Source organism: Leucoraja erinacea, chromosome 10 (assembly GCF_028641065.1).
Source record: "Leucoraja erinacea ecotype New England chromosome 10, Leri_hhj_1, whole genome shotgun sequence".
Taxonomy (NCBI): domain Eukaryota; kingdom Metazoa; phylum Chordata; class Chondrichthyes; order Rajiformes; family Rajidae; genus Leucoraja; species Leucoraja erinaceus.
In genome coordinates this window covers 31,102,154-31,129,621 of record NC_073386.1, presented here as the reverse complement: position 1 = coordinate 31,129,621, position 27,468 = coordinate 31,102,154, and the positions used below count along the sequence as shown (strand labels likewise).

Genomic DNA, 27,468 nt, shown 5'->3' with positions numbered 1-27,468 from the left:
ACCCTTCTTTTCAGACTGAAGAAGAGTCTCGACATGAAATGTCACCAATTCCTTCTCTCCAGAGATGCTGCCGGTCCCGCTGAGTTACTCCAGCTTTGTGTCCATCTTCAAATGACGTCACGCGCTCCAGACGGCTGAGTGTATGTATGTAATCGTTCCCGACCTTCGCGGGACCGTCTCGGCTCAACGCGACCACGAGGTCACGTAATTTGCGTGTTAAGGACACGTAAGTGGGACAGACCATTTAGGTTCAAGTAACATGCGATGGAGTTTCTGCAAAATTGAAGCCTTTTTGGTCGATCATTTAAATTGAATGAAAGTTAATTATAAAAGAAAACTACTAGATATAAATGGCGATGACACTAAACTGATTAAACATGCAAGTCTGCAGTTTTCTTGAACAATGCATGTTCTTATTTACCTTAGGAATCAGGTTGTCTAGGTGTTGAATTCGGTGTTGATTTGACGGATGTGTGGAAAACCATTCAGGAATTTGACATGTTCCAGTAGCAATCTTTATCAACTCCAGTTGCTGCCAATATACGCTGCTGGATCTCACATCCACGCATGCCTAGATTTAAGAGAGAGGTCACATAAAAGATGGTGAACTGGGTGCAATACCAAATGGTGACTGATACAACCTCACCTGCAGTCAACAACATTGGAGTTTTAAGTTATCAATGAAAAAAAGATCTATCAATCAGTGGCCTCCTCGGATACAACTGGGCAATTGTCCCATTTGAAATGTTAAACTACCTTTCTCTCTTTGGGAATGGGCTGATTTTAACATTTCATCTGAATTTTAGCTCAGATTTCTATCACAAACAGACTTTTTCCTCTACAAATTTAGAATTCCTCTATTCTTGCTCAATTAAAAATGTGAAGTCATAATATCCTGACAAAGCATTTTTCTGCTTCCATGAGACAAAATACTCTCATATAGAAATTTAAATCAGATTGTGTACCATTTTCCCTAAAATATCAGAAAGAATTGTTCATGTCATCAGTAACTGGTCATATGTGAAATCTTGTACTATTCAATAAACATTGACACACCAAAAGTTCAAAATCTTGTGGAAGACAAGTTACCTTAGCAGCAAGTTGCAGTCCAACTTCATCAGCTTCAATCTCCAGTTTTCGGTTGTAGGGTCTATCAAACATGTACTATGGATAAGAAATGGATTCTTGTTAATGACTGTTAATATTCTTCAAGGCCGACTCATTTTAATAAAGTACATCAAGCTATGCAAATGATATTTTTCAACCTCCTCTTAGCACTTACTCAGCACTTATGTGTTTAGAAGCTGTTTTCTGGTGTTTTAACATTGCAATTCCATGAGGTACAGTGAATATCTCACAAGCAATGAAGTCTAAAATCTTAAATATCTTTGTGCAAAATAACACTGAACAGCTGATGTTCCAGATTTCTCTGAAAATAAGTGTTTTGTGTTTTACAAGGGCCAGGTACATGTACAATAAAATATCATACCAGAATCTGGAGTAAAACATGAATCAGTAATGAGGACATTTTTTCACAAGGCTCCTATGCAATTAAAACAAGTCCTCCATTCCCACTGCGGGCTCCACTCTGAATTGTCATTAAATTTCAGGTAAAAGCATGAAATTAAATATCACATTGCAAAAATGTACTCCAGCAGGAAATGTTATGTAAAAATCATAAATAATAATAGCTACTGCACAGGCATTTCTACACAACATGAAGAGCTGACCCTTAGTGCAAATGGATCAATTAAAGCATTACACACAGTGCGGTAACTCGGATGATGCAGTTTAACAAGGTCCATTTCATCGACCATTTAACATATTTTTCAGCATGTAACTGGGGTCAAGGAAAGAGCGTTCATGTTGCGGCCCTGTTTTCACAAACCTTTCCACCACCACGCACAAGAAGCACAAGACAGACACCATTGTATGCAGATGCCGAGAAGTGTGTTCAGCTCTGGCTGAACAACTTCTAATCTTCTGTGTGGACTCGATAAGAAGCATGTAACTGACATTATTTTCCACTGTCTGAATAGGAGATCAAATAGTGAGAGGGTTCAGAGGAATGTTCATATAGGAGCAACACACCTTCCAAGGCATTGATCGCAATGTGTCCAATTGTGCAATGTTTCCTTTCTACCTTTGTCGCGATACTTCTTTGGTTCCCTTTCTACCTTTGTCGTGATACTTCTTTGGCTATTTTTTTGGTGCCATTGTTTATCATACTTTGTCATATAGTTTTACAGTGATATACACTATTGGGTAGCTAGCTGCTCTTCTATCTGACCCCCAAGTCATAGTGCGATTTTTTATTCACTTTCAAGCGACTGCCACTATCGGTTCTAGCCAACTGATCAGCGTTAAATTACTCTAAACAGCTCCTGTCAGTCTTGGACTCTGAAACAGTCCTCACCAAAGCCACAAGCGGCATTCTTTGTTACTTTGATCATGTCCACATGTTTATTCTGCCATCTTCTCCTTCATTATTTAATTTGTGTGGTGGTGGCATTGCTTCAAACTCCCAATACTTGGAGTCCTATCTTGTCCCATTCAAACATCTCCACAGCCATCACATTCTCCTACACCCTCCCCCACCTCCGAGCATGACAACCTCACACATGGGCAACTGTTTAAGAGTGGCAGGGCAGGAGTAATGTTTCATTTTGGAAGGGCAATGCTAATTTAAAATCAAGATTTATCTCAAAATAAGTGACAGCTTAAATATTAGCCTAGGTACAGAAACATCTTCAAACAGTCGGGGCAGAACTGAAGGGAGATACAAGAGACAAGAGATGCTGGAATTTTGAGTATAAAAACAATCCTCTGGAGTAATGCAGCGGGTCAGGTAGCATTTGTTAAGGGAAAAGAACAGACATTGTTTTGGGTCAGGACTTCTTGGTATAAGTTTATTATTATCATGTGTACTAAAATAGAGAAAAACTTTGTTTTTCAGACTGCCCAGTCAAATCATGCTATGTACAATCAAGCCATACAGCAGAATACAATATTATGGTGTTAATTAAAAATGCACATGAGCCACAATGAGCTAGAGAGTAGATGGAAAGATCGGGAGTACATGGAGAGGTCCATTCAGTTGTCTGATATCAGCAGGCAAGAAGCTTTTTCTGAGTCTGGTGGTACGTGCTTTCAAGCATTAGTATAACTGTTCCCTAAAGCTTTAAAACAACACAAACCTCCCAAAATGGCAGTGATAAAATATATCACCCCACTAACTAACCAGCCATATAAAACTGGAAGGTTTTGTGTTGATCTCAGATCCGTTAGCTTGTATCAACGTGAAGGTTGTTACAACTGACAATAAACCCCCTGCATTAGGAATCAGGGGAAAGCAGTAAAGGTGATTTAATTCAATTCACTTTTTATATCAGATAAATAAATGGCGAGGGAACTATTGGAAGCAGTGTCCAACATGAGTCAATTCCTTGGAGTGAGATAGAAATGTTATAAAAAGACAAGCCACTTTTTGATCAAATTGATTTTCATCAGTTTAGTGTTGCTCCTGTTCTGACTCAGACAACTTCTGCTCTCTACCATTTACTGATCTCAAGGCTGTTTTGGAAGGAAACTGCATGGCAGTTATCTTAACATCTATCATTCGAACAAAGTTGGATTACTTGAAAGACATTATAGCAGGGGAATTACAAAAATTCAAAGTAATTAGGCATGGTCAATATGCTGTTGAGAAAGGCGAATCATGTTTGATCAATTTAATGGAATTATTTTAAGAAGTAGCATGTAGCAAGTAGCATGGATAAAGGGGAATCAGTGGATCGCTGTACTTGGATATCCATATGACATTTGATGAGTGCTGCAATGAAAATCACGTGGGTATGGATAGAAGGCTGGCATTGATGCAGGCACCTCATTTTTTAATAGTTTACATAAGTAGTTAGGACAAAGGCAACGGAGCCATGATTGTTAAGTTTGCTGACGACACAAAGGGAGTTAAGAGAGTAAGTTTTGAAAGGACACAACAGGGGTAACCAAGAAACATGGATAGCTAAAGTGACTGGGCAACAAAATGGCAAATGGAGTATATTGTGGTAATTGTAAAATCGTCCATATCCTTCGTTCTCCCCCCTTATAAGGAGTAGGCTGGATTTTGGCAGGAACAATAAGAAAGCAAACTATTTAAATAGTAAGTGACTGCAGAGCTCTGGCATGTGAAGGTTCTGGATGTCCTGGCGCATGGTCTGCAAGAAGCTGGTGTACAGGTTGTGGCCACGCCCCTTCCCTCAGATGCTGCTCTGATCCATATTATTGAACCTCATCTTTGTAAATCCCAGGTATTCTAACAAGGGGTAGGTGAGTGGACAAAAGAAAAAGAAAATGTTGCCCATTTAAGAAAGATTATTTTTTCCCTCTGAATGGTCTGAAACCTTTGCAATTTTCTTCCTGAAAGGGCTGAGGAAAGAGAGTCTATCCTTGGAAGGGGGGGGGGGGGGGGGGGGGGGGGGGGGGGTTGCCAGAAGAGCAGTGAACTCCAGAACTGAGAATAAAATAAAATCAGCCTTGATCTTATTGAATGATGAAGCAGGCTAAAAGGATTGAAGGTATTCAAAAAATGCTGGAGTAACTGAGCAGTTCCCACATATTCTCTGGAGAAAAGGAATAGGTGATGTTTCAGGTTGAGATCCTTCTTCAGACTGAGAGTCAGGGGAAAGGGAAACGACAGATATAGATGATGATGTAGAGAGATGTAGAACAAATGAATGAAATATATGTAAACATGTAACGATGATCAAGGAAACGATCCATTATTGGCTGTGGGCTAGGTGTTAACGGGTTTTACAGACAATGAAACTCACCAAGACGACAGTGAAACGAGTACAACGACTATGGTGTGGGAGGGACAGAGAAAGAGGGGATGCAAGGGTTACTTGAAGTTAGTAAAATCAATATTCAGACCACTGGGTTATAAGCTGCCCAAGCAAAATATGAGGTGCTGCTCCAATTATAGAGTCCCCTGCTCCTGATCCTAATGTGTGTATGTCTAAATAGGCAAAAGTTGTGAAAATGGTCTTACCTGGATCAGTTTGCCTTGAATCCACTGCCCCAGGAGGGCAAGACTGTCCCGAGGGAACACAGCCCAAATAAGTGTCAGAAAAATGAGGGACACAAAATCAAGGAGCTGAATAATACTTGCATGTTCAGCCTACAACAAAAGGCAAGTCAGTGCCCATTCATTACAGAAAAACAATTTATGAACATCATTACCATCCTCCCACACTTTCACTTGTGTAATGACATCTCCTTAGTCACACTCCAAATGTTCACCGTCTACTAACATCAACCCATTTCCTCTCAAACAATTAAATCCCCAAAATCATTAAAAGATTAAATTACATTTATTTACATTGTACTTGTCTTTATTTCAGGGTAACACTCCATCATATAAAACTAATTACTAATCTACTAATCAAAAACTATATCCAATATGGCTATAACATTTCTACGTCACAGGTAGTATCACATCAACTACTGCAAGAGTCGCAAGACATCATATCTCAGCTCATTTCCTGAATAACAGGGCAATATATAGTGGCACAGTTTTTCATTATTCTAGCCTGAGCCTTCATGAATTTTAAATATCTATCTGATCTCCTCTTAACTTCTTGTTCCACAGAGAGCAACTCCTGTTTCACTAGTCTAACGACACAACTCAAGTTCTTCATCCGTAAGATTACTCTAGTAAATCTCTTCTGTACCATCTATAGATTCGTCACACATTTCCTAAAGTAAAGTAGATGAGAATGGTACCAATTCAACACAAGTCTTATACATTCTAGTGATGTGACACCAAGTTGACCTATTCTAATACCGAGACAGACAGCTCACGTGTCTAAAACGTGAATTATTTTGTGAATACTTCATTATTTTAACCAAAAACATTTTTTTTCCAAACCACCAAATGCAACAAAGATGCACTCACCCCATGTGCAAGGAGACAATGAGCCATCTCATGACCGAGAATACAAGCCAGTTGATCGGTGTCTGCCACAGCTTTCAACAGTCCCATCAAAACAAACACCTGCCCATTCTGTGCCAGGAGAAACAGACATTAGGAGAATGGCCCACTACTTCAGCCAGCTCTGTTCCCATGCGAAGCCACGTAGAGGCAACAGTGAATGCTGAAAATCCAACCCAATGCTGGTCTGGCCTCTCAACATATTAACTGACAGTCAAAATGTAATGAATTACTGTGTTACAACGGTATGGAAATATGGAATCATACATTATAACCAACAGAGTTTGCTATTTTGGTTCAGTGAGAGATGAAATAGACTAGTTAAACCTAATGTTTGAAATAATGCATTTCTTTCAAAGGAGCTTTCTGTTAATAAATAACTCGTCATAATCATGATGAGCCTCATGTGGCAGATAAACTATTGGAGGAGATTATTCAAAATCGGATTTCCTCCTATTTGGAAGAGAATCGGTCAATTAGGGATAGTCAGCATGCCTTTGGACATGTGTGTAGCCATGTATGATACTTCAGAGGCCCAGCCCAACCACAATCAGAATCTGAATCACAAATAACGGTGACTCTGCTGCTTTTGAACCTTCATCAAATAACATTCTCAACTAATTCCTAGAAGGAAATTCTAAATGATGTTGCCCCACATACTCACTGTGCGGTGAAAAACTGCAGCAGATTGTGCAACTTCGGGCCTCTACTGTAATGGGCTGCATTGCCCATCCCAGTAATTTAAAACGTCACGTACAAATCCACCCCACCCTAGGGTCTCCAGCCTACTGACTTTTGCACATTTTTCATCACAACTGATTAAAAATATATAATATTCTTCTTAACAAAAATGGAAATACTTAAGATGTTTTGTGTATTAAATGTGATAAACAGTGCTCTTTGTGATGGTTTGTGCCAGGCCTACCAGCACCTCTAACAGTTACTGTAACAAGAAAATGTTCACATTTTTTGAATTTTAATTTGATTTCATACCTTTTAGTTATTAGCTTATTCAATTAGACGTTGATTGGTCACAAAAGAGGGATATATTGATGGATTATTTTATTTGATATAGCTTGATTTTTATTTGATCTGGCAGCATACTGGCAGCTTTTGGATATATTAACTCAAGGATAATAACATGGCCCACAAGATGGTATGGTAGTGAAATAAATTGTGTTTACATTGAGATAAATTGCTTTCATAATTTTGATATGTTAAAAAAATGTTATGCCCTTATTGAGATTGCAAAATCTGTAGCTTTTTAAAAAAACAGCATTGCGATTTCAGTAGGCACCAGCCATTACGAATTACCTGCAAGGAACTAACAGGGAATATTATTTACTAAATGTGCAAAGAAGCAGCGTGACCATACATATCTTCTTTGTATGTTAAGTATGATGGTCATCGGGAAGTCTTTCTTACTGGCAAGACAAAGGCATTTATCTCTGAATCATCCACAACATTAAGAATCCACTTGGTCTCAGTAATTCCCGGTATATCTTTGTTTTTCTCAACCAAATGGTTGAAAACCAACTGAATGGACTTGTAGATTGGATCAGTCGTAGGCAGAAATTTATCCTTGTACTTCTCCAGCACCTGTGGAAAAGGAGACAATAATCATGTAACATTCAGTACCCATCATTCAGGATAGAGTGCATTTAACAATTCACTTAGGAGTTAGGGAATAATAAAGACGTTTCTCGAGTGCATTCCATCCTCAGGCCTGTTTCATCTCCCAAGCCGTGCCCATAAGGCTGCTTTGCCCATGAGCAGTAACAATGCCCCTGTCAGCCAGACACGGGAAAAAGTGAAATTGGCAATAAGTGACTTTCCTTTCAACTTCTTTCCCCAACAGCAGTCATTTCAGAAATTAATTGCAAAGCTCCACTCTTTCACATCCCCCTATTGGCATCCAAGTAAGGTGGATACCCTTTGCAAAAGACAAGCTGCTGCAGGTACTCAGCAGGTCAGTCAACTGTTGATTCCAGCATCTGCAGGCTCTTATGTCTCTCTAAACCCGACATTGTCATTCATATAGAGGCCACTCTTTGAATCGTTGACTGTCTGTCCACAGGAACTCTATCCAAACCTCTATCACTGTACAACTAAATGCTCGCCTTTCCTTCTTCAATCTCCATCCATTCAATGAAGTGCACAACAATGAGACATCTCAAAATATTTAAAAAGCAGTCTGTGATAGTAAGTGAGTGGGTTTTACCAGGTCTTGCTTGCTTATGCTCAGTCTAACTCTACATTGTGGCATCACTCTAGTCCATGTAACTGAAAAACACACACTGTTTTGCAATTATTATGCAGAGCAAAACATTTTAGGATGAATGTGTATTTCCTCAAATTCTCATAAATGAATCAATTTGTAAGAGACAGATATAATCTGTCAAGGCTGTTTAAAAAAAAAAGAATAATTTGCAAAGAAAACACTCATCATCTCATCACTTAGTATGATCATTATGATCAGTTAATTCCTTCCTCATTAAAATTAATCCTTTACTGTTTTGTATCTCAACTATCTACCCCACGTCATTTGGATCATAGCAAAAATACAGGAGATTGAAAGATGTTGGTGTGCACAGGGTCCTGGAGATCCTTGTATCAAATAGAACAAGTTTTCCGACAACTTTAGGCTGTGCACGCCATATGCAAGAAGAAGAAGAGATCCTTGTAGAAAAATCATTGAAAGTTAATGTGCAGATACAGCATGCAACTAGGAAGGCAAGTGTCACTGCTTTCTACAGCAGGAGATGCTGAATGCAAAAGTAAAGATGTCTTCCTGCAATTGTATGCATCCTTGTTAAGAGCACCTTTGCCAGGCTGTGTACAGACCTAATCTCTCTATCAAAGGAGGAATACATGCTAGAGAAGGGATGTAATGAAGTTGATTGGAGATTTGTCATACAACGAGAGATTAAGCAGACACAGTCTGTACTCTATTGAGAGACAAAAAGCTGGAGTAACTCAGCGGAACATGCAGCATCTCTGAAGAGAAGGAATGGGTGACATTTGATGATGTTTCCCCAGGCTGGGATATCTGAAACCAGGGATTACAGCCTCAAAAGGAGTCAGCTATTTCAGGACAGAGAGGTCCTGACTCAGCGGATAGTGAAACGTAGGAATTCTTTACCCAGGAGGGCTGTCGAGACTCAGTCACCAAGTATATTCAAGGAATAGATTGAAGGATTTTTACAGAACAAGGAAACAAGGAACAAGGGATAATAGGTTACTGCAGGGAAGTGTAATGAGGATCAGCCACACTCTTCTGGAATAGTGGACCAGTGTTTGGAGACTGGGGTGTATGGGAATGCTTAGGGAGGGGTAGCATCTCTGGAGGGGAGGCATGTCTTGCTCCTTTAAGGATAGTTTATCCACCTTTGGTCCCCACCTGGCACCCAGCTCTCACCTGTGGCTCCAAGGAGCTGTTAGCATGCCACAGCAGACACACCCTGGAAAACTGCCTTGGCTGGCATGCTAAACCGTGTGAGGGTAGCTGATGGATCTCAAACCCTCAGTGAGTTTAGGGACGCTCAGCCCAGCATGCAAAGTCTGTTCCAGCGGATTGGGTGGAGGAAATCCACTGGAGGGTTCAACGGCCAGGAAAGCGGCTCAGCAGCGCACTGTGGAGTACAAAGGGCATGTCAACGCTCGAAGGAAGACATGGCCATCCACTGCAGCCAAGGGAGTTTCCAGCCCTAACGTCTGAACGTACCACTGGAATCCAACTCCTGCGGCCGAGAGGGTGGGGTTACTCGTGTGCAACAGCCTCTCCACTGTAATCTCTCCCCCACGCATTGGACACGTGAGCCACACTCGATCCCATAAGGTACAAGACTGCACAACCATGCTCTCATCGTTTACGATGGGCCATCATCATTAGGAGACCAGGGGTGGTTAGATGCTTTATATCTTGGGTACTAATGCACTTGGGTACTAATGCACTTGTGAAGAAAATTTTTGAAACTTTGGATGGTTGAAGAAAATCCCATAAAGTTACTAAATAGTATTGCTGTTATCATGCCATATTTGGTTCCACCTTCTATATAATGAAACTTGAAAGGAAATTGTGTGAAATTGCACATGTGCTTTGTACTGAGTTAAATGCATTCACATTGTACTCAAAACTTGACAGTCAGACAAGCTATTATTTTTTTTACTTTGGGGTCATCACTCCATTATGCAGCAAGTTATTTCTGGGATGTAATATATAATCATAAGTGCTTTGTCGCTAAGTGCAGTGGTTTCACCCTTAGTGCAAAGGAAAGATATTTTTTATTTAAACAATGGCCCAAAGCAAAAAAAATATTTGGGGAATTTGTGGCTTCCCATTTACTGCATGGAAGATTCATTTAAAATTGCACTTAAAATGGATACAGTTTTCACCAATGCAAAGAAATATAATTGCCATTTAATCATTCTTATAAATTGCATGCATTTTTTACTGACATAAATGTTCAAATGATACAAGCTACAGTTTGTGAAAATGGCTGCTGCACTCTTAATCTGATCTGTATTTTAAGGGCACACTCCAAACATAACAACAGTAAAATCCTTTTTATGATGTCAAACTATATGCTTGTTGCCTCGATTAAATGACTTGCTTGTTGAAACCTGCACTCAGTAACTGCCTTTAGTTACTTTACCTTATGCTATAATCTGCACAACATTCAATTTGTACTAAAGAAAGTAAACAAGAAAAAAAATGAAAAGATACTACAATAAGCGAGTTCAGTATTCTGAAAAACGCAAGGAATCACGGGATTTGTCAAAGGTCATTCGCGATAAAGAAAAAGCAAACGAAGCGCTGGCTCTATGAACTGTGCATAAATTCTTGTCTTTTTCATAATTTATGTGTGCATATAAAGTCCGCGAGCATTGCCACTAGCATTAACAGCTGCCCATCTCGTATGTGAGACGGGGAGAAACGGCGGCGGAAACTTGACTTGCACTTGACTAAAGCAAAATAAACCACCAGAAAAAAATGAATGAAAAGCCATACGGGATGACGGGATGCCGGCCAGAGAGCGGCCAGGCCCACAACCATGAAGCGCCCAAAGTTCAGTATTCGGGAAACGACCAGCCACACCCCCCCAATCCAGCGGCCGCCGACCAACCGCACTGGGAAAAACTGAGCACTAGCCATCAATGGGGATACATACAATAAGCCCAGTGGGATTGCATCCCCGGGGAAAAGGATAAAAGAAAAAGCAAACGAAGCGGTCGGCTCTATGAACTGTGCATAAATGCATCTTGTCTTTATTCATAATTTATGTGTAAAAGGGGCAGCCGACGGTAAGTCAGGAGAGGAGCAGAGCCGGCTGGAGCCAAGTCCCGTCAGGAAGCAAGCGGGGTGTAACGGTTGCAAGCAGCTCCGAGAGGGTCAGGGACGGGACACCCTGGAGTGGACGGGGACAGCCCAGCAGCAACTAACATCACCGGAGACTCGGGTCTGACACCGACCACAGATGAAAAGCAGGCGTGCACACACGCACCACCACAGCAGCCCAAAATGTTTATAGCGAGTGACCTATGACCTGGGCATGCGCAGTCAGAATACCGAACTCGCCTATTGTACCTGTAAAAGATAAACAAATGGGTATTTCATTAAGGCATAGATACATAATTCAACTAGTCAAATATTCCCTCAATTCTTATGTCACTTCACATCAGCAGAAAGATCGCAACCAAGAGTCAATGTAAGGGGGCTCCATTCTGCCCTCACTTTACCGTAATGAGAATGCAATCTCCATGACATACAGGTGCACAACCTTTTATCCGAAGATCCAAATAACGAAAACCTCCGAATAGCGACATTTTTTCGGTCCTTGAAGAAAGGTCCTTGAAAACGTTCACCGAGGGCGGCCCGCAGAGGTGACAGCGGAACCTCCGGTCGGTCCTCGAAGAAAGGGGAACTAAATCCCCATTCATAAAAGAGAAGGTGAGGGTATATTGCGCGGGAGGGTTAATAATTGACAATATGCTGCTACCTGCCAGCTGAGTTAAAAAGTTCCCACGGTAGACCCACGATACACAGTGTACCGTGAGTCTTGCGTAGGAACTTTTTAACTCAGCGTCCAGCCAGCAGTAGATTGTCGCTCCCTTCAGTTTCACCCCACCTGCACCCCTCTGCTTCCCGGCCATGTGTGTGACCCTTCCCCTCCCCTCTCCAGCTCCCCGCTCATTGCACCGGCGCGGGGGCTTTGTACTGTCTTCACGTCGCGATGCTAGCAGCACAGTGCCAGTCACCGGAGACGTCAGGACCAACGGAATACCGACCCCCAGGCCCACTGCAAGCACGGAGATCCCAGATCAGCAACTCCAGCCCAGCCCCGTTCCAACTCCAGAGGAACACGCTCCCCGTATGGGCAGAAGCTGATGGTGTGCAAGGGGTACGTCTTGTTCTTGGGGTCGCGCAGTCGGGCTATGGGCGAATTGCCACTTGTCGCCATAGCGGCCCATCGGGGAGCGGATTCCTCTGGAGTTGGAGGGGGAGGGGGGTATTGTGCTGTTTGATCGCCCCCTACTATTCCAGGGACAGGGAGACAGGACATTCACCGACGGCGGCCCGCAGAGGTGACAGCGGATCGGTCCTCGAAGAAAGGGGAACTAAATCCCCATCCATAAAAGAGAAGGTGAGGGTATATTGCGCGGGAGGGTTAATAATTGACAATATGCTGCTACCTGCCCGCTGAGTTAAAAAGTTCCCACGGTAGACACGATACACAGTGTATCGTGAGTCTTGCCTGGGAACTTTTTAACTCAGCGTGCAGGCAGCAGCAGGTTGTCGCTCCCTTCAGTTTCAACCCACCTACACCCCTCTGCTCCCCAGCCATGTGTGTGACCCCATCCCTCCCCTCTCCAGCTCCCCGCTCATTGCACCGGCGCGGGGGCTTTGTACTGTCTTCACGTTGGCGATGGCAGCAGGCCAGTGCAGTCACCGGAGACGTCAGGACCAATTGGACGTCGACAACCAGGCCCACCGCAAGCACGGAGAACCCAGGGACCCCCAGCCAACAGCAGCCCAGCCCCGCTCCAACTACGGAGGAACCTGGGTTGCGGATGATGGGGCGCAGCTCGGGCGTCGTAGGGGCCCATCGGGGAGCGGGTTCCTGTTGGTCCTGACGTCTCCGGCCACCTGCTATCCTCCGGGAACTGTACCGCCCTTGCAGGAGAGTTGCAGAGGGAGGGGGCAAGGGGCGGTACAGCAGCAACTCCACCACCGGAGACGTCAGGACCAACGGGACAGCGACCCCCAGGCCCACTGAAAGCATGGCGATCCCACACACCCACACCCAGCAGCAACTCCAGCCCAGCCCCGCTCCAACTCCAGAGGAACACGTAGGGGGCAGAAGCTGATGGTGTGCAAGGTGTTCTTGGGGTGGCGCAGTCGGGCTGTGGGCAAACTGCCACTTGTCACCGTAGCGGCCCATCGGGGAAAAGATTCCTCTGGAGTTGGAAGGGGGGTATTGTGCCGTTTGATCGCCCCCTGCTGTCCCAGGGACAGGGAGACACATCTTTTTAGACTAGTCAAATATTCCCACACATTCTTATGTCACATTTCATCACATTTATCAGCAGAAAAAAAAGATTGACTCAAACTCGCGAGAGTCAATGTAAGGGGCTCCATTCTGCTCTCACTTTCCCGAAGACCGACAAATTCTGAATTGAAAAGTGGCTGGTGCAATCTAAAATGACATACTACATAAAGTAGGGTAGAAAAGTGTATAAAACAGGTGTTTGGTCTAGTGCAAGCTTTTGTGATTGCTCATACCTATTACAGGGCCTGTCTGGGAAAGTGGTGCAGTGCTGAGCATGGTAGTTCTGGCTAAACTAGCCAAACTAGTCTAATGGAGCACCAGGCCTTGGAGGGGGGGCATCCATGAAAAATGGTTTCTGCCTCAAAATGTGCACTTGTTTTTCTCCCAAACCCTTCAGCCTTCCCACTGTAACTACTTACTCCATTTCATTCAATGTTATCCTTGAATATTCTTCTCGGTCCTTTGAAACTCAAAACACATTCATCTTTTTTGCTGCATTTCCTTTCAAACGCAAACTCTCACACGAGATCACGACTCCAAAACCCTTTAACTCGTTATTCTTCCCTATCTCGTACAGTCTTTAAAAACCAAGTTTGACATCACCCAAACACTACTTTAAGATTTGTCCCATTTCTCCTTTTCAAATCTTGGAGGTTTCCTTGACTTTGAGCCTCATTTCTATGGCTGCAGGAAAATTATTTCATTATATTTGGTGCATATTTCACCCTTCAGCTCTAGCAAAACGCAGATACACGTGCAAATTGAGAGATGCAAACCCATGGTAAGCATCTAGTTCTTCAGTAAAATGTCTGATGAGTATACCATTCTCTGCTGAATAACAAAGATTGGCATGAAAACAGAAACCCTCTCTATGTCTCAACGTGGATTTCAAAGATATCTTCAAAACAGCCACAGTCATGCATCACGGAAACAGACCCTTCTGTCCAACCTATCCATGCCAACCAAGATGCCCCATATGAGCAAGTCCAGTTGCCCGCATTTGACATATCTCTCTTAACCATTCCTATCCATGTACCTGTCCGAGTGCCTTTTAAATCCTGTTAAAATTATCAGAAAACAAAAAAAAATGCATTTTCATAATGCCAAATTATACCACCTAAATATAAAAATATAAAGTTATGATTCATTTTAGTGAAAATGTTGAGAGTAATGTAAATTAATATGCAATTAATCCAACTGCGGAAACAGCACAAAAATCAGTTTTCATTTATCAAAATCCCATATGCCCTGGAGACTGGAGAGCTCATCAATCTATAAGTCAATCTCTTCGCTTAATTATATATTTTTCCCATTATTTTAAATTATGATAGAGGTGGGTTTGATTTGTGTGTACATAAATGCGCAAAGTATTTGGAATAAAAATGAGGTGGAAGTTGTGCTGTCCCGAATGAGAATATGGCCCAATCTGTAGAGATGTCTGTGCCTGGAGGAGGATGAAGAGCAAAAAATTCTATGTTAAGGAAATATCAGAAGGAGAGGCATAGGAAATACAGTATAACTGAGGATGGTATAAGATTTGAAACCATTTAAAATTTTTGAAAGGCCAATATTTGAGAAAAGCATAAAACCGATTAAAAATGAGACACAATATATTAATGAGACAGAAGCTGCAGCGATAGGGGTACTAAATGAGTGACGCAATTTAGGTTTGTACCTAGGACCACGATAGAAGGAATGAGAAACTACTGAGGTAATAAATGGAGCAATTGTGCATGGAATATATAACAAGGTATGGTAAAGTGTTGAAGAAGCTCAAAGAGGGCTAATGAGGCATGCATTATGAACAGCGAGGAATATCGCATTATGAACAGCGAGGAATATCAGAGAGACGTGTCAGTTTTAGCACAATATTCTCAGTTGATCCACTGATAATGCTTGCAGCTGTTAACTTTTAGCATTGTAGGTCCAATCTTTGCAGCCAGCTCCTAAATGAGCATACCATTCCACAGCAGTGGTATATTGCCACTCAGCAATGGTTGCTGCAAAGAACAGTGGGAGAGGGCTTCCAGGGGTAAGAAGAGCCTGGTGAAGAGCAGAACCCGCTAATGGCATGTTCTTTGTGCTCAAGGAACGCAATAATTCTTCTCGGGCTGCAGAAGGCAATTGAGGAGGGCCAAATGTTTACACTGGGGAATCTTGAGTCTCTGCTCAATATGCCTGTTCCTGTAAACTGAAGAAAAAGTGCATGAAATTTCCTCTCCTCGAGTACAAAGTTGGAGTGATCCCACTAATGCAGCTGTGAATTAAAACTGAAATGTGGCAGACATCAGCGCCAACTACCAGGAATGATCCTGGGGCGAGGAAGCTGAAAATGCCAGTGACCTTGCCCTCCCCAGTCAAAGCAGTCAAGTAATATTATAGAGTAAAGTACAAACACAATAAAGTAGTATTACAGATCTCAGTGAGCACAAACAATGCAGTTTTAGTGCGGGCACTTTAGATGCCTTGGGTTTCAGGCAAAAGCTAAACATGGCTGTTCTGTGAAGTTGAAAATCACACAGGACACCAATTATGCATATTATTACAGCACTGTGAAAGTTACCTGCGGGAGTTTTACGCTGCAGAAAGTCCTGCTGAGAAATGAGGAATTTAAATTTCTGACAGGCATAAAAGTGAGCTCCACTGTGGGGTGAACCCATTTTCAACAGCTCAGCATTATCTCTGGAAGCTGTGCATGGGAATTTCTGGCTCGGATTATCCTTACATCACCAAAGATAATTTCCTCAAACCAATAACACAGCAGTAAATTAATGCTCACCTACAGGTTAATTAAAAAGATCCACACGGACTCGTAAAGCAAGTCATGTACTACAAAGTTAATAGAGTTCTTTGAGGTATGGTTAGAATAAAAGGAATATTCAAAGTCACCTGCTATTATTAGTCGGTGTATAGATTCTGGACTTGTCACTGGATAGCAGACGTCAATATTGACCACCTATAGTCAGCGTGGTCAATAATAGACCTTGGCTATTTCCAACACATGGAAGATCTGGCAGAGACATTGGAAGCACAATAGCAAAAGAGGCAGGTGAGAGAAGTAGAGTGTCCACACTTCATGAATACTAAACAGGGAGCAGTGCGTAAGTAACTTCAGGATGACAGTGCCAGTTTTTCAAATGGTCAATAAGATGTCCGCAGAAATTTAATACGGAGGTCTATATAAGGAGATGGATTTCACTGCAAATTGCCAATGTTTTACTAGGAGCTGTTGATACTTCTCAGAATAAGCGCTGGTAGGTTTTTGGGACTCCTGCAAGAAGATAGAAGTGCCAGGCTTCACTGGCCATTTCTTGGCATCACTCCTGGATGTGGAGAGGATCTTTCCACTAGTGCGAGAGTCTAAGTTATAGCCTCAGAATTAAAGGACATTCTTTTAGGAAGGAGATGAGGAGAAATTTCTTTAGTCAGAAAGTGGTGAATCTGTGGAATACTTTGCCACAGCTGTGGAGGCCATCAGTGTTTTTTTTTTAAGGCAGAGATAGATAGATTTGTGATTAGTACATTTGTCAGACGTTATGGGGAGAAGGCAGGAGAATGGGGTTAGGAGGGAGATAGATCAGCCATGATTGAATGGCAGAGTTGACTCGATGGGCCGAATGGCCTAATTCTACTCCTATCACTTACGACCTCATGACCCCATGGGGTTCAGCAGCTGGGCTAGACTTCACTAAGATTCCCCGTCTCCGTGGGGTAGACTGGTGTAGCATCCGCAAGCCCAGAGAAGGTCAGTACCTTTTCATTAATCAAACCACTATTTATATTTTTAAATGAGGCAAGAATGTTTACAGGTAATTTTTTTAAATTAAAATGTTTAATGATTTCAAATTATTCCAGTCTTTTGGTAGAGTTTAGAGAGATACAGTGCAGAAACAGGCCCTTTAGTCCACCGAGTCTGCGCCGACCAGCAATCCCCCATACACTATCATACACTACACACCAGGGACAATTTGTACAGAAGCCAATTAACCTGCAAACCTGTATGTCTTTGGAGTGTGAAAACCGAAGCACCAGGGGAAAACCCACGTGGTCACAGGGAGAACGTACAATCTCGATAAGGTGGTGCAGCATTAGAGCTACTGCCTTACAGCGCCAGACACCCGGGTTCGATCCTGACTGCAGGTGCATGTCTGTACGGCGTTTGTACGTTCTCCCCGTGACCTGCATGGGTTTTCTCCGAGATCTTCAGTTTCCACTCACTATCCAAAGACGTACAGGTTTGTAGGTTAATTAGCTTGGTGTAAATGTGAAAACATTGTCCCGAGTACGTGTAGGATAGTGTTAATGTGCGGGGATCACAGGTCAGTGCAGACTCGGTGGGCTGAAGAACCTGTTTCTGCGCTGTATCTCTAAACTAAACTAAACTAAACTCCATACAGACTGCACCCTTAGTCAGGATCGAACCCAGGTCTCTGTCTGGCGCTGCAAGTCAGCAACTCTACCACTGTGCCACCATAGCTTTTACATATTTTTGAACTTTCAGAAAAATTAAAAAAACCCCGAGAGCTTTGAAGGTTGATAGAAGCTGGGGCTTACAGGAACACTGCTACCTGTGAGAGACTTCCTCAAGAGTTTCACACATGTTGCTTCAGCTGTGCCCAATCTATTGCATGACCCGAGACTCATCCACCACGCAACACTGCATCACCTGGTCAAGCAACTCCTGGCTGGACGTGTAGGAAGGAACTGCAGATACTGGTTTAAACAGAAGATAGATACAAAACGCTGGAGTAACTCAGCGGAACAGGCAACATCTCTGGAGAGAAGGAAGAGATGACGTTCCAGGTCGAGAACCTTCTTCACTCTGGTGGAAGGGTCTCGACAAGAAATGTCACCCATTCCTTCTGAGTTATTCCAGTATTTTGTGTCCATCTTCATGTCTATCTGTCTAACATCTGTCTGGAGTTGGCCCAGGTTAGGGCATGGGAGTGGTGTGTTTGGGCAAAGAGTATAAACAACATGACCCAGGCACTGGAGTCCACTGTAGAATGCTTTGCATGAACCAATAATTGAAAGGAATATGGGTTTGTATGTTCTTCTAAGAAACAGGTGCATAATACATTTAACACGTCAACCAATAAGTGAGACCTGATGATTTAATTGCTCAAGAATAATATCAAGTTTTGTGAGCTGCATCACTGAAAGATATCAAACCAGAGTGCAGAGAACATAATTGTGATGATCCCAGGCATCAAAAGTATTAATTATATAAAGAGACAAGAACATTTGGTTTTATTTTCCACTGTCATGCAAGCTAAAAATAGATCTGACAGATGAGCTCAAAATCCAGCAGCCTTTATATAAAATCATCCCAAGAAACTGGGGAAATACCTGTAGGGGAGAATAAAAAGCAACTAATATTAAATCAGGGCCAAAGGGTGGGTCTCTCTGATTTCTGACTGTCACTGAAGGCCAAGAGCAAGAGCATGAAATAAACTAGAAACAACTTTAGTAAAAGTGCAAAAAAAGCAGTGCGGGGGGGTTGTGCATAAACAAAAACAGTTCTTGCATTAATAGAAGGGAGATGACTGGAGGGGAGTTGGAGCATCAGCCAAGAGAAGCAAGTAACCTGGTGTACAGTCAGTATCAGGAGCACACTGGGAATCCAGTAAGTGCTCCATCTACTGGCATCACAGGGGAATGGTGCAAACAAGTGCCACAGCTGCCAGTAAACATGTTGAATGCTTCAATGGAAAGCACAACTCAGTAACATATCTTTCATTCATTTCTTCTATGTGCCTTGTGTATCTCTCGTTTCCCTCTCCCCTAACTCTCAGTTTGTAGAAGGGGCTCGACCAGAAAAGTCACCTATTCCTCTTCTCCAGAGTTGCTGCCTGACCCGCTGAATTCCTCCAGCTTTTTTAGTCTATCGCCACTGCTGATATATATCATTTGAAAGCTGTATTCTTGGTTCATAACAACAGAGATTGTAAATGAATGAAATGCAAAAACGTATTGCTCGGTCTGACAATAAGTTATAGAATAGGTCACCAAGAAGGAACACAACATCATCGGTCACAGGGACTTGGTTACCGTGGTTACAGGTAGTTTGCATGCTTACCGACTGGTGCTCAAATTCAGCCAGCCGCAGGAACTGTCGTTTGCTGAACACCAGTAGGCGTCTGCGGCCTGTGATCGGACTCTTATCCAGGTGGGTCCAGAAATATATTCCAATCACACCTGACAGGCCGCATAAACTGAGCAAAATGCTCCACTTGTTCCTTTTCGCCTTGTCCTTGAGCTCCACCTGCTTGTCAGGTGGGAGAGCCTGCCACCATTTCCGTATGCTCCTGAAAAAAAACAAAGCAACCACATGAAGAAATGCAATGGAAATATTCCAGTTGTGAATGTTGTGGGTTAGAGAGCATTCATTGCTTTGTAGACACAAAATGCTGGAGTAACTCAGCGGGCCTGGCAGCATCTCTGGATAGAAGGAATGGGTAACTTTTCGGGTTGAGACTCTTCTTCAGACTGAATCAGGGGAGAGGGAGGTGCAGAGATAAGGAAATGTAAGGTGTGAAAACGGGACAAAGGGGATGATGGTCAAGACAAATGTAGAATGTTAGCGAGGAGAAGGTAACAACACTGCAGTCAGACTACTCAGAGAACTGGGAAGGAGGGAGGGATAGAGAGAGGGAAGGCAAAGGTTACGAAGTTAGAGAAGTCAATATCCATACCACTTGGGTATAATCTGCTCAAGCAAAAAAATAAGGTGTTGCTCCTCCAAAGGCATTGCCTTGAGTTTTGCAATCCTTTGCCTGGACTTCCATGATCATTTCCAGTTATGCTCCTGCTGACAAACTTCCATGAGCTTTATTTTATAATTGGCAATTTTATCTTTTGTCTTAAAATTTCTCACACAAGGATTTCTCACTGCCCTAGTGGAGCCCAATATTTAATATAAAAAATAGCAAGCTAGCAGTTTACTTCTAACTGTGTTTTGAAAGACCCAACTGAAGGCATACTTCATTAATCAAAAATTGAAATACGAGGCAAATTTTACAGCAAAAGTGATGGAAATGAAAGTCAACCAAGATTGATTCATGCAAATATATACCAAGAAGCAAAATACCTCAAGGTAATGAAAACAAAAGCACCCCTCCCCCTTACTTAAATCACAAACTTCCATCCGATTTCCTGACATGAAAACTCTACAATTATGCAACAAAACAGATCCTTTCCAGTCTCCAGTTTATCCTTTCATCTCTTTCATGTCTCGAGGAGGCATGATTAAGAGATCATCTTTCTCAGAATATCTCCAGAAAATCAAGGAGCAAAATTAAAAATTAAATTTGGGAGGCAAAGGAAGTTGCCCATAAATAATTCTCATAAAAGATCTTCAACCTATAATATTAATGTATCTCTCTCTTAACAGTTGTTACCACACCTGCTGGATATTTCCAGCATTCTCTGTTGTTTCAGGCTTCAGCAACTGTCATGTTTCATGGCTCATGGTTCAAGCATTGTTTTGTTTTCTACTCCATCAACATTCATCACCTTCATTCATTCATCATTCATCCAGACCATAAAGCTGTGGCTATCAACCTGCACCACCCTCTCTCAGCCACTTTTTGTATCATAGTCATAGTCACACAGCGTGGAAACAGGTCCTTCATCCCAACTTGCCCATACTGACCAACATGCCCCATCTACTCTAGTCCCACCTGCCAGCTTTTGGCCAATATCCCTCCAAACCCATCCGATTCCAGTACCTGTCTAAATGTTTATACAACTCAGAAACAGGCCAGTCAGCCCAACTCATCCGTGCAGACCAAAATGTTTAACCAAGCTAGTATGACTTGCCTGCACCTGGCCCATATCCCTCCAACCCTTTGCTATCCACATACCTGTCAAAGTGTCTTTTAAATATCGTAAATACACCTGCCTCTACCACTTCCTTTGGCAGCTCTTTCTGTATAAGCACTAGCCTCTTGGGTGGAAAAGCTGCCCCTGAGTTCCCTTTAACATCTTTCCCTTCTTGCCTTATCTATTCCCTCATGATATTATAAACCTCTAAGGTCACCCTTCAGCCTCCTACCCGCCAGAGAAAAAAGACCAAGCCTTTCCAGGTTCTCCTCCAGTCCTCCAGGCTCGATAACACCCTTGTGAATCTTTTATGCATTTTTACCAATTCTATAGCAGGTAACCAGAACTGTAAAGTGTGCTCCAAGTGTGGCCTTACCAATTTAACAGTTGTAACATGACATCCCAAATCCGGCACTCAATAGAGACACAAGGAACTGCAGATGCTGGTTAACAAAAAAATGCTTAAGTAACTCAAAGTGTTTCGGGTCAGGGCCCTTTTTCAGTCTGACGAATGGTGGTGGCCTGAAACATTGCCTGTCCATGTTCTCCAGAGATGCTGCCTTACCCATTGAGTTACTCAAGCACATTGTGTTTTTTGCTGTACTCAATAGCTCGACTGATGAAGGCAAGTGTGTGAAACACTTTATTTACCATCCTGCCCACCTGTTGCTGCTTTCATGGAGCTATGTACTTGGATCTCTTGGTCTTTTTGTTCTTCAACATTCCCCAGGGCCCTATCATTCACAGTACAAATCTTAACACAATTAGTCCGATCAAAATGTATCACCTCACATGAATTAAACACCATCTGCCATTCCTTGGCCCATTGTCCCAGTTGATTAAAATAACTTTTTCAATTTTAGTGCCATCATAAACTCTCTGTGCCACCTAGATCCACATCCAAATCCTTCAGATAAACAACACAAGTGGGCCCAGCATCGATTCCTGTGGTACACCGCTTGTTACAGGTCTCCAGTCAGAAAAACAACTCTCAATCACCGCCCATTGTTTCCCAACTTCAAGTCACAACTGTCTTGTGTTTTAGACACTCTCTTTCTTTTTACTATCCTGCATAATTTATGTTTTTGTGTGTTGTCCAAATCTATGTGTCAATGATACTGCTACAAGCAGGATTTACATGGTACCTCCACTTCACCGTACTTGTGCAACTGAACTTGGTTGGATATATCTAGTGTGATGTCCTCCTCTTCTGTAATGTGGATTTGTTCAAAATATCACTACAACCCTCCCCAAGTTCCCTTGCATTCATGTCTTTCTCCATGGTAAGTATAGACCTTTAAATTGCCCTATTCTCTCCCTAGTTACTCTTTTAGAATTCCTTTGGATTCTCCTTAAATTTATTTGCCAAAGCTATCTCTTTTCCATTTTTGCCCTTCTGATTTTCCTCATACCCCCAATACCCCTTAAGGGATCTACTTGATCCCATCTGCCTATACTTGACATATGCCTCCTTTTTTCTCTAGCATCTCATACCTTGTCAGTCAGGATTCCCTGCTCCTGCCAATTTTGCCCTTCACTCTAACGAGAACATGTTGGCCCATGACTCATATTAAAAGTTTCAAACTTACCAGTTAATTTCAGTGTCAGAGCAGGAAGAGAAGAATTTGAAAGCTAGCTGGTGGTCTGGTTGGGTGATCGAAATTGGCACATTGAGCACATTGATTAAAAAGGCAAGGTATATCCAAGCAGCCTATTGGGAGCAGCATGCGGAGGGGGCGTGAGAGTCTTTGACTCAAGTACCTCAGCAAGGAGCCTGAACAGAGGGAGATAGAGGTACAGGTACAGTCTGCTGTTATGTGTAATTCTTGTGCTTTATTCTTTCTTTGTTTAATGCAGTTGTGACGGCAGGTAGAATGGTGTAATGTTCCTCCTGCAGAATGTGGGAAGTCAGGGAAACTACTGGTGTCCTTGATGACTACACCAGTAGGAATTGTATCCAGGTACAACTCCTGCAATGGCTTTATTAGGGCACTGGAATGTGACTGGATGACCTCAGGATCATCTGGGAGAATGAGAGTTTCTTAGATAATGCTCATCAAGATATGAAGAGAGTCGGTGGGTGACCATAAAGAAAGGAAGTAGACAAAAAGTGCAGGTGATCCCTGTGGCCATTCCCCTTCAGTGAGACCACATGGGGGTGGTGAGAGTGGGATGATCCATCAGGGGTGAGCAGCAACTGCAGGCAGCTCTGTGGCAGTGAGCCTGGCTCTGAGATACAGTGAGGAGGGACAATGTCAGGCAGAGCCAGAATGGTGGGAGACTTGCTAGTTTGGGGCAGCAATCGAGACTCCAGGTTGGTGTGTTGTCTCTCTGGTGCCAGTGTCCAGGATGTCTCTGGGGGGCTGCATGGCATTCTCAGGAGGAGAGAGAGCAGCCATACGTCGTTGTGCATGTTGGATCAAATAACGTGGGTAGAAAAAGGAATAAAGTCCTCCAAAATAATTATAGGTGGTTAAGGTAAAATGCTAAAAAGCAAGATATCACTCCAGCACAGTGATCTCCAGATTATGTATAAAATTCTAAATAATGCCTTACATCTGCCATGCACAGGAATGGTGGATGTTGCAGATATCAAGGAGACATTTTACATCCTTAAAGATAGATCAACTGCAGCCAGGCCTGAGATCCAGATTTAATCTTGACCATGGCAGCTGTCTGCATGGAGTTGCATCTTCTCCCACTTACCTCATGCGGTTCCTCCGGGATTTCTAGTTTCCTCCCACATCCCTTAAACATTTTAGTAGGTTAACTGGTGACTATAAATTGCCCCTTATGTGTGGGGGAATACTAGAATCAGGGGGCAAAGGGGGAATGGTGGTGGGAAGGAGTTGATGGAAAAGTTGAGAGAATAAAATGGGATAATTGTAGGATTGGTGTAAATGGTTGATGGTTGTAAATGGTTGTTTCCATGCTGGATAACTCTACCGCTTCATGAAAGTGCCTCCCAGAAGCAAGGGAGAAAAGAAAATCAACTCTAGGTCTGTCATTTGCCTCTTTGTTCCAAAAATTAGAAAAATGTCCTCTGTTGATGCCAGCATTGGAGGAGACAGCTAAAGTGCTGTGGAAAGGGTGTGGTGTAGACTGATTTTGTGCTTAATATTGGTTTACACTCCACTGACCTTTGCCATTGGGATGGAATCTATATCCATTTGAATTAAAACATTTACATTACGAGATTTGATTGGGTAGACACAATGGCATTATGCTCTCTCCTGGGGTAATTGAAGAGAAACCAGCACTATAGAAGCTATTTCACCCCCTACAGAAGGTAATGGAAATCTGAATCTCTGAATCCACAAGAGAAAAATGTCAAGATAAAGTCCATGAAAGCATAAAGTCCATGAGGAGGAACATTGGGCCTCCGTAGAGGCAACTGTGGAGGCCTCAATAGGCCCGACTATGGGTGAACTGGGGTTGGGAACTGGACTTTGTGCCTTCCCTCATAATGGGAACCATTGCGGGGGGATGTTCTTTATGTTTAAAACTATTATTAATGTTATGTCTGTATTCCTTTTTTATGTGCTGCAAAATGGCAAGAAGCATTTCACTTCACTACACCTAGGAGTATGTGAATGTGACCAATAAAATACCTTTAATAACTTTGATACCTTTGAGTCATTTGAATTTTGCAAAGGCAGGTAAGTGAATTTGAGGTGCTGATCAACTTTGACATGACTATTGGCAGTGCAGGCTTGGGGTTGAGAGCCTTGTTGTTGTTTGACATCAGATTTGTTTCTGCTGGATGATGTTGGACTCGAAAATCATATTATTCAAGCTGAAATGATCAGACAGTACCACTAAAATAAGTTTCTAATTTACCATTCCTACTAAAAAAATATAAGCAAGACTTCATGTAGCTCAAGGGACTTTAAACTATTGCAGTTATCCAAAAAGAAAAACACTAAACCCACTGATGCTGGAAACAGGTTGGGCAACATACTGTATGTGGAAAGATAAATAGTTAATGTTTCAGATTGGAGACCCTGAATCAGAACTGAAATCGAGAACATTAACATTTCACTTTCCATGGTTACTGTCTGACACGCTGAATATTTCCAACATTTTATCCAAATAACTGCAGTAAAGAAGGACAAGTGCAAAGGTGCCACTCACTGAAACTTCTGTGAATAATTACCTGAGTAACATTTGGAATATATAGCACACACCTGAGCTGGCAGTTTGCAAGCTTTAACTACTTATGTTCTTTGCCCTTTATTGATGATTTATATTTCCAACAGTACCTCACACCAAACACTTAAAGACTTAAAAATTAAAAACACATATTATGCAATCCAAACCGTGGGGTTGTAAGTTAATTTCTTTTGCAAGTGTGGGATTTTAAGGACAATGAAGACCGAACAAAGAGAGCTCCATTTCTAGAGAACAATTCCAGAGATCACGTGAGAAAAACACAATGTGTTGGAGAAACTAAGCAATTCAGGCAACATCGGTGGAGCGAATGGACAGATGACATTTTGGGATAGACGGAAGCAGGATCCTGACCTCAAACATCACCTGTCCATTGTCTCCACAGATGCTGCCTGACCTGCTTTGTGATTTGCTCAAGATCCCAGCATCTGCGGACTCTTTCTCACCAAATCTCTCTTTCCGCTTTCTCAAAACACAATCAACTATTCTTTCAATTACACATTCTGGCAACGATTCATCGATTCCAATAATTATTTTGCTCCTTGAATTTGTGGCTTGAATTTGTTTATCCTGTTTTTCAATCCTTCACCACTGAATCAATTTGAAATCAATCATTCAATTTGAAAGCATCAAGGAAAACGTGTCTATAAAATGTTTAACCTTGCTAAATTTTACTTCTGATTTTGCTTACCAGTTTTCTCAAATAGTTGCACAGGTCCACCACCAACTGGTCTAGCACCTCCTTAAATCCAGATAAAATTAGGAGAGTGCACTTGAAATCCCCCCAAAAATAGGCCAGATAAGGTGGTGAATCGGCGGGTCAAATTTGCCTCCTGGGACCAGGGCTCTTGAACTCCAGCCCAGCCGGACCCAGTGGATTTGCTCGCATAGCCGACTTCTGAGTTCGATTTTACAGGCCGGTATCTCGGTCCCCTGAAGTCCTCTGTTGTTCCGGCAAAGCAGATAATATGACAATGCTCTGGAACCAAGAGTGCCGGAAAATCGGTGGTGGGCCTGTATTATTTTCCACTGTCCCAACCAGAGCTATCTTGACCTTCCTTGAAGAGGTTGCTAAAACTGCAATCAGGGCACCAGAAGCATTGTGACCAACTTCCATATTTATACACACACTCTCTGCTACACTATTGCCTTCATAGCTGCATTAAAGCACCAACCTCTGACTTGCACCTGCTGAAATGAATGCCATACACTTGAAATATCGCTGATAATTTTCACCAGCATTTTTGTCCACCTTCGATCCCGCTGAGTTTCTCCAGCATTTTTGTCTACCTGATGATAATACCCAGTAGCTTCCACTTGGAGCTGTAGTAAAAATATCAAACTATATCATTGTAACAAAATGCATTACAAAAATTAAGTTAATGTTTATTTTTTAACTCTAATTTGGCTTTTCCACAAAACAAAGTGTCAGATTACAATATTTTTAAGACACAAATCTTCAATTTGATATTTCACTTTTAGTTTGAAAAGCCAATCCCACATCTCTGATGCTACCATAGTTCCCAGTTAATATTATATTTATGCTTGTGTTGCGAGAGCACTCTATCCCCTTAAACATTTACACATCCATCAATTTTACCTGCCAAGAATCATTGTCAAAATTTTCTTGAGGGGCTTCAGCAGAATCCAAATGAGAGGGATTGGCAAGGCTAGGACTCGGGATGTTGTGTGGAAGTCTTTATGTAGGTCAGCAGTTTCTTTAGCATTAAAACATTTTCTTGACAAGACACAAGCCGGCTTACATCTTGTGCAGTGAGAAAAGTCACTGAAGGAGAGTGGGCTCAGATTGATGTCTGGTGACCTTTTAGATAGAAGTGCTACATTACGTACGGTATTTCTGAAAACTGACTGATGTCTTGTGCAAGATAGCAACATTGAATTAGGTTGAATCCAGCTCCGCCAAGCATCTGA

General features: G+C 42.3%; 1 protein-coding gene across 1 annotated transcript in view; it reads right to left on the bottom strand.

Moving 5' to 3' along the window:
* oma1 (OMA1 zinc metallopeptidase) overlaps positions 1–27,468 on the bottom strand; it is a 44,287-nt gene extending 16,819 nt beyond the window's left edge. The window contains exons 1-7 of the mRNA XM_055641864.1: positions 27,137–27,468; positions 19,622–19,850; positions 7,418–7,591; positions 5,957–6,064; positions 5,051–5,179; positions 1,090–1,164; positions 422–571 (exon numbers count right to left, since the gene is read on the bottom strand). Of these exons, the coding sequence (XP_055497839.1) occupies positions 422–571; positions 1,090–1,164; positions 5,051–5,179; positions 5,957–6,064; positions 7,418–7,591; positions 19,622–19,850; positions 27,137–27,432 (1,161 nt within the window). The 5' untranslated portion in view covers positions 27,433–27,468. The remainder of the gene's footprint in view (positions 1–421; positions 572–1,089; positions 1,165–5,050; positions 5,180–5,956; positions 6,065–7,417; positions 7,592–19,621; positions 19,851–27,136) is intronic.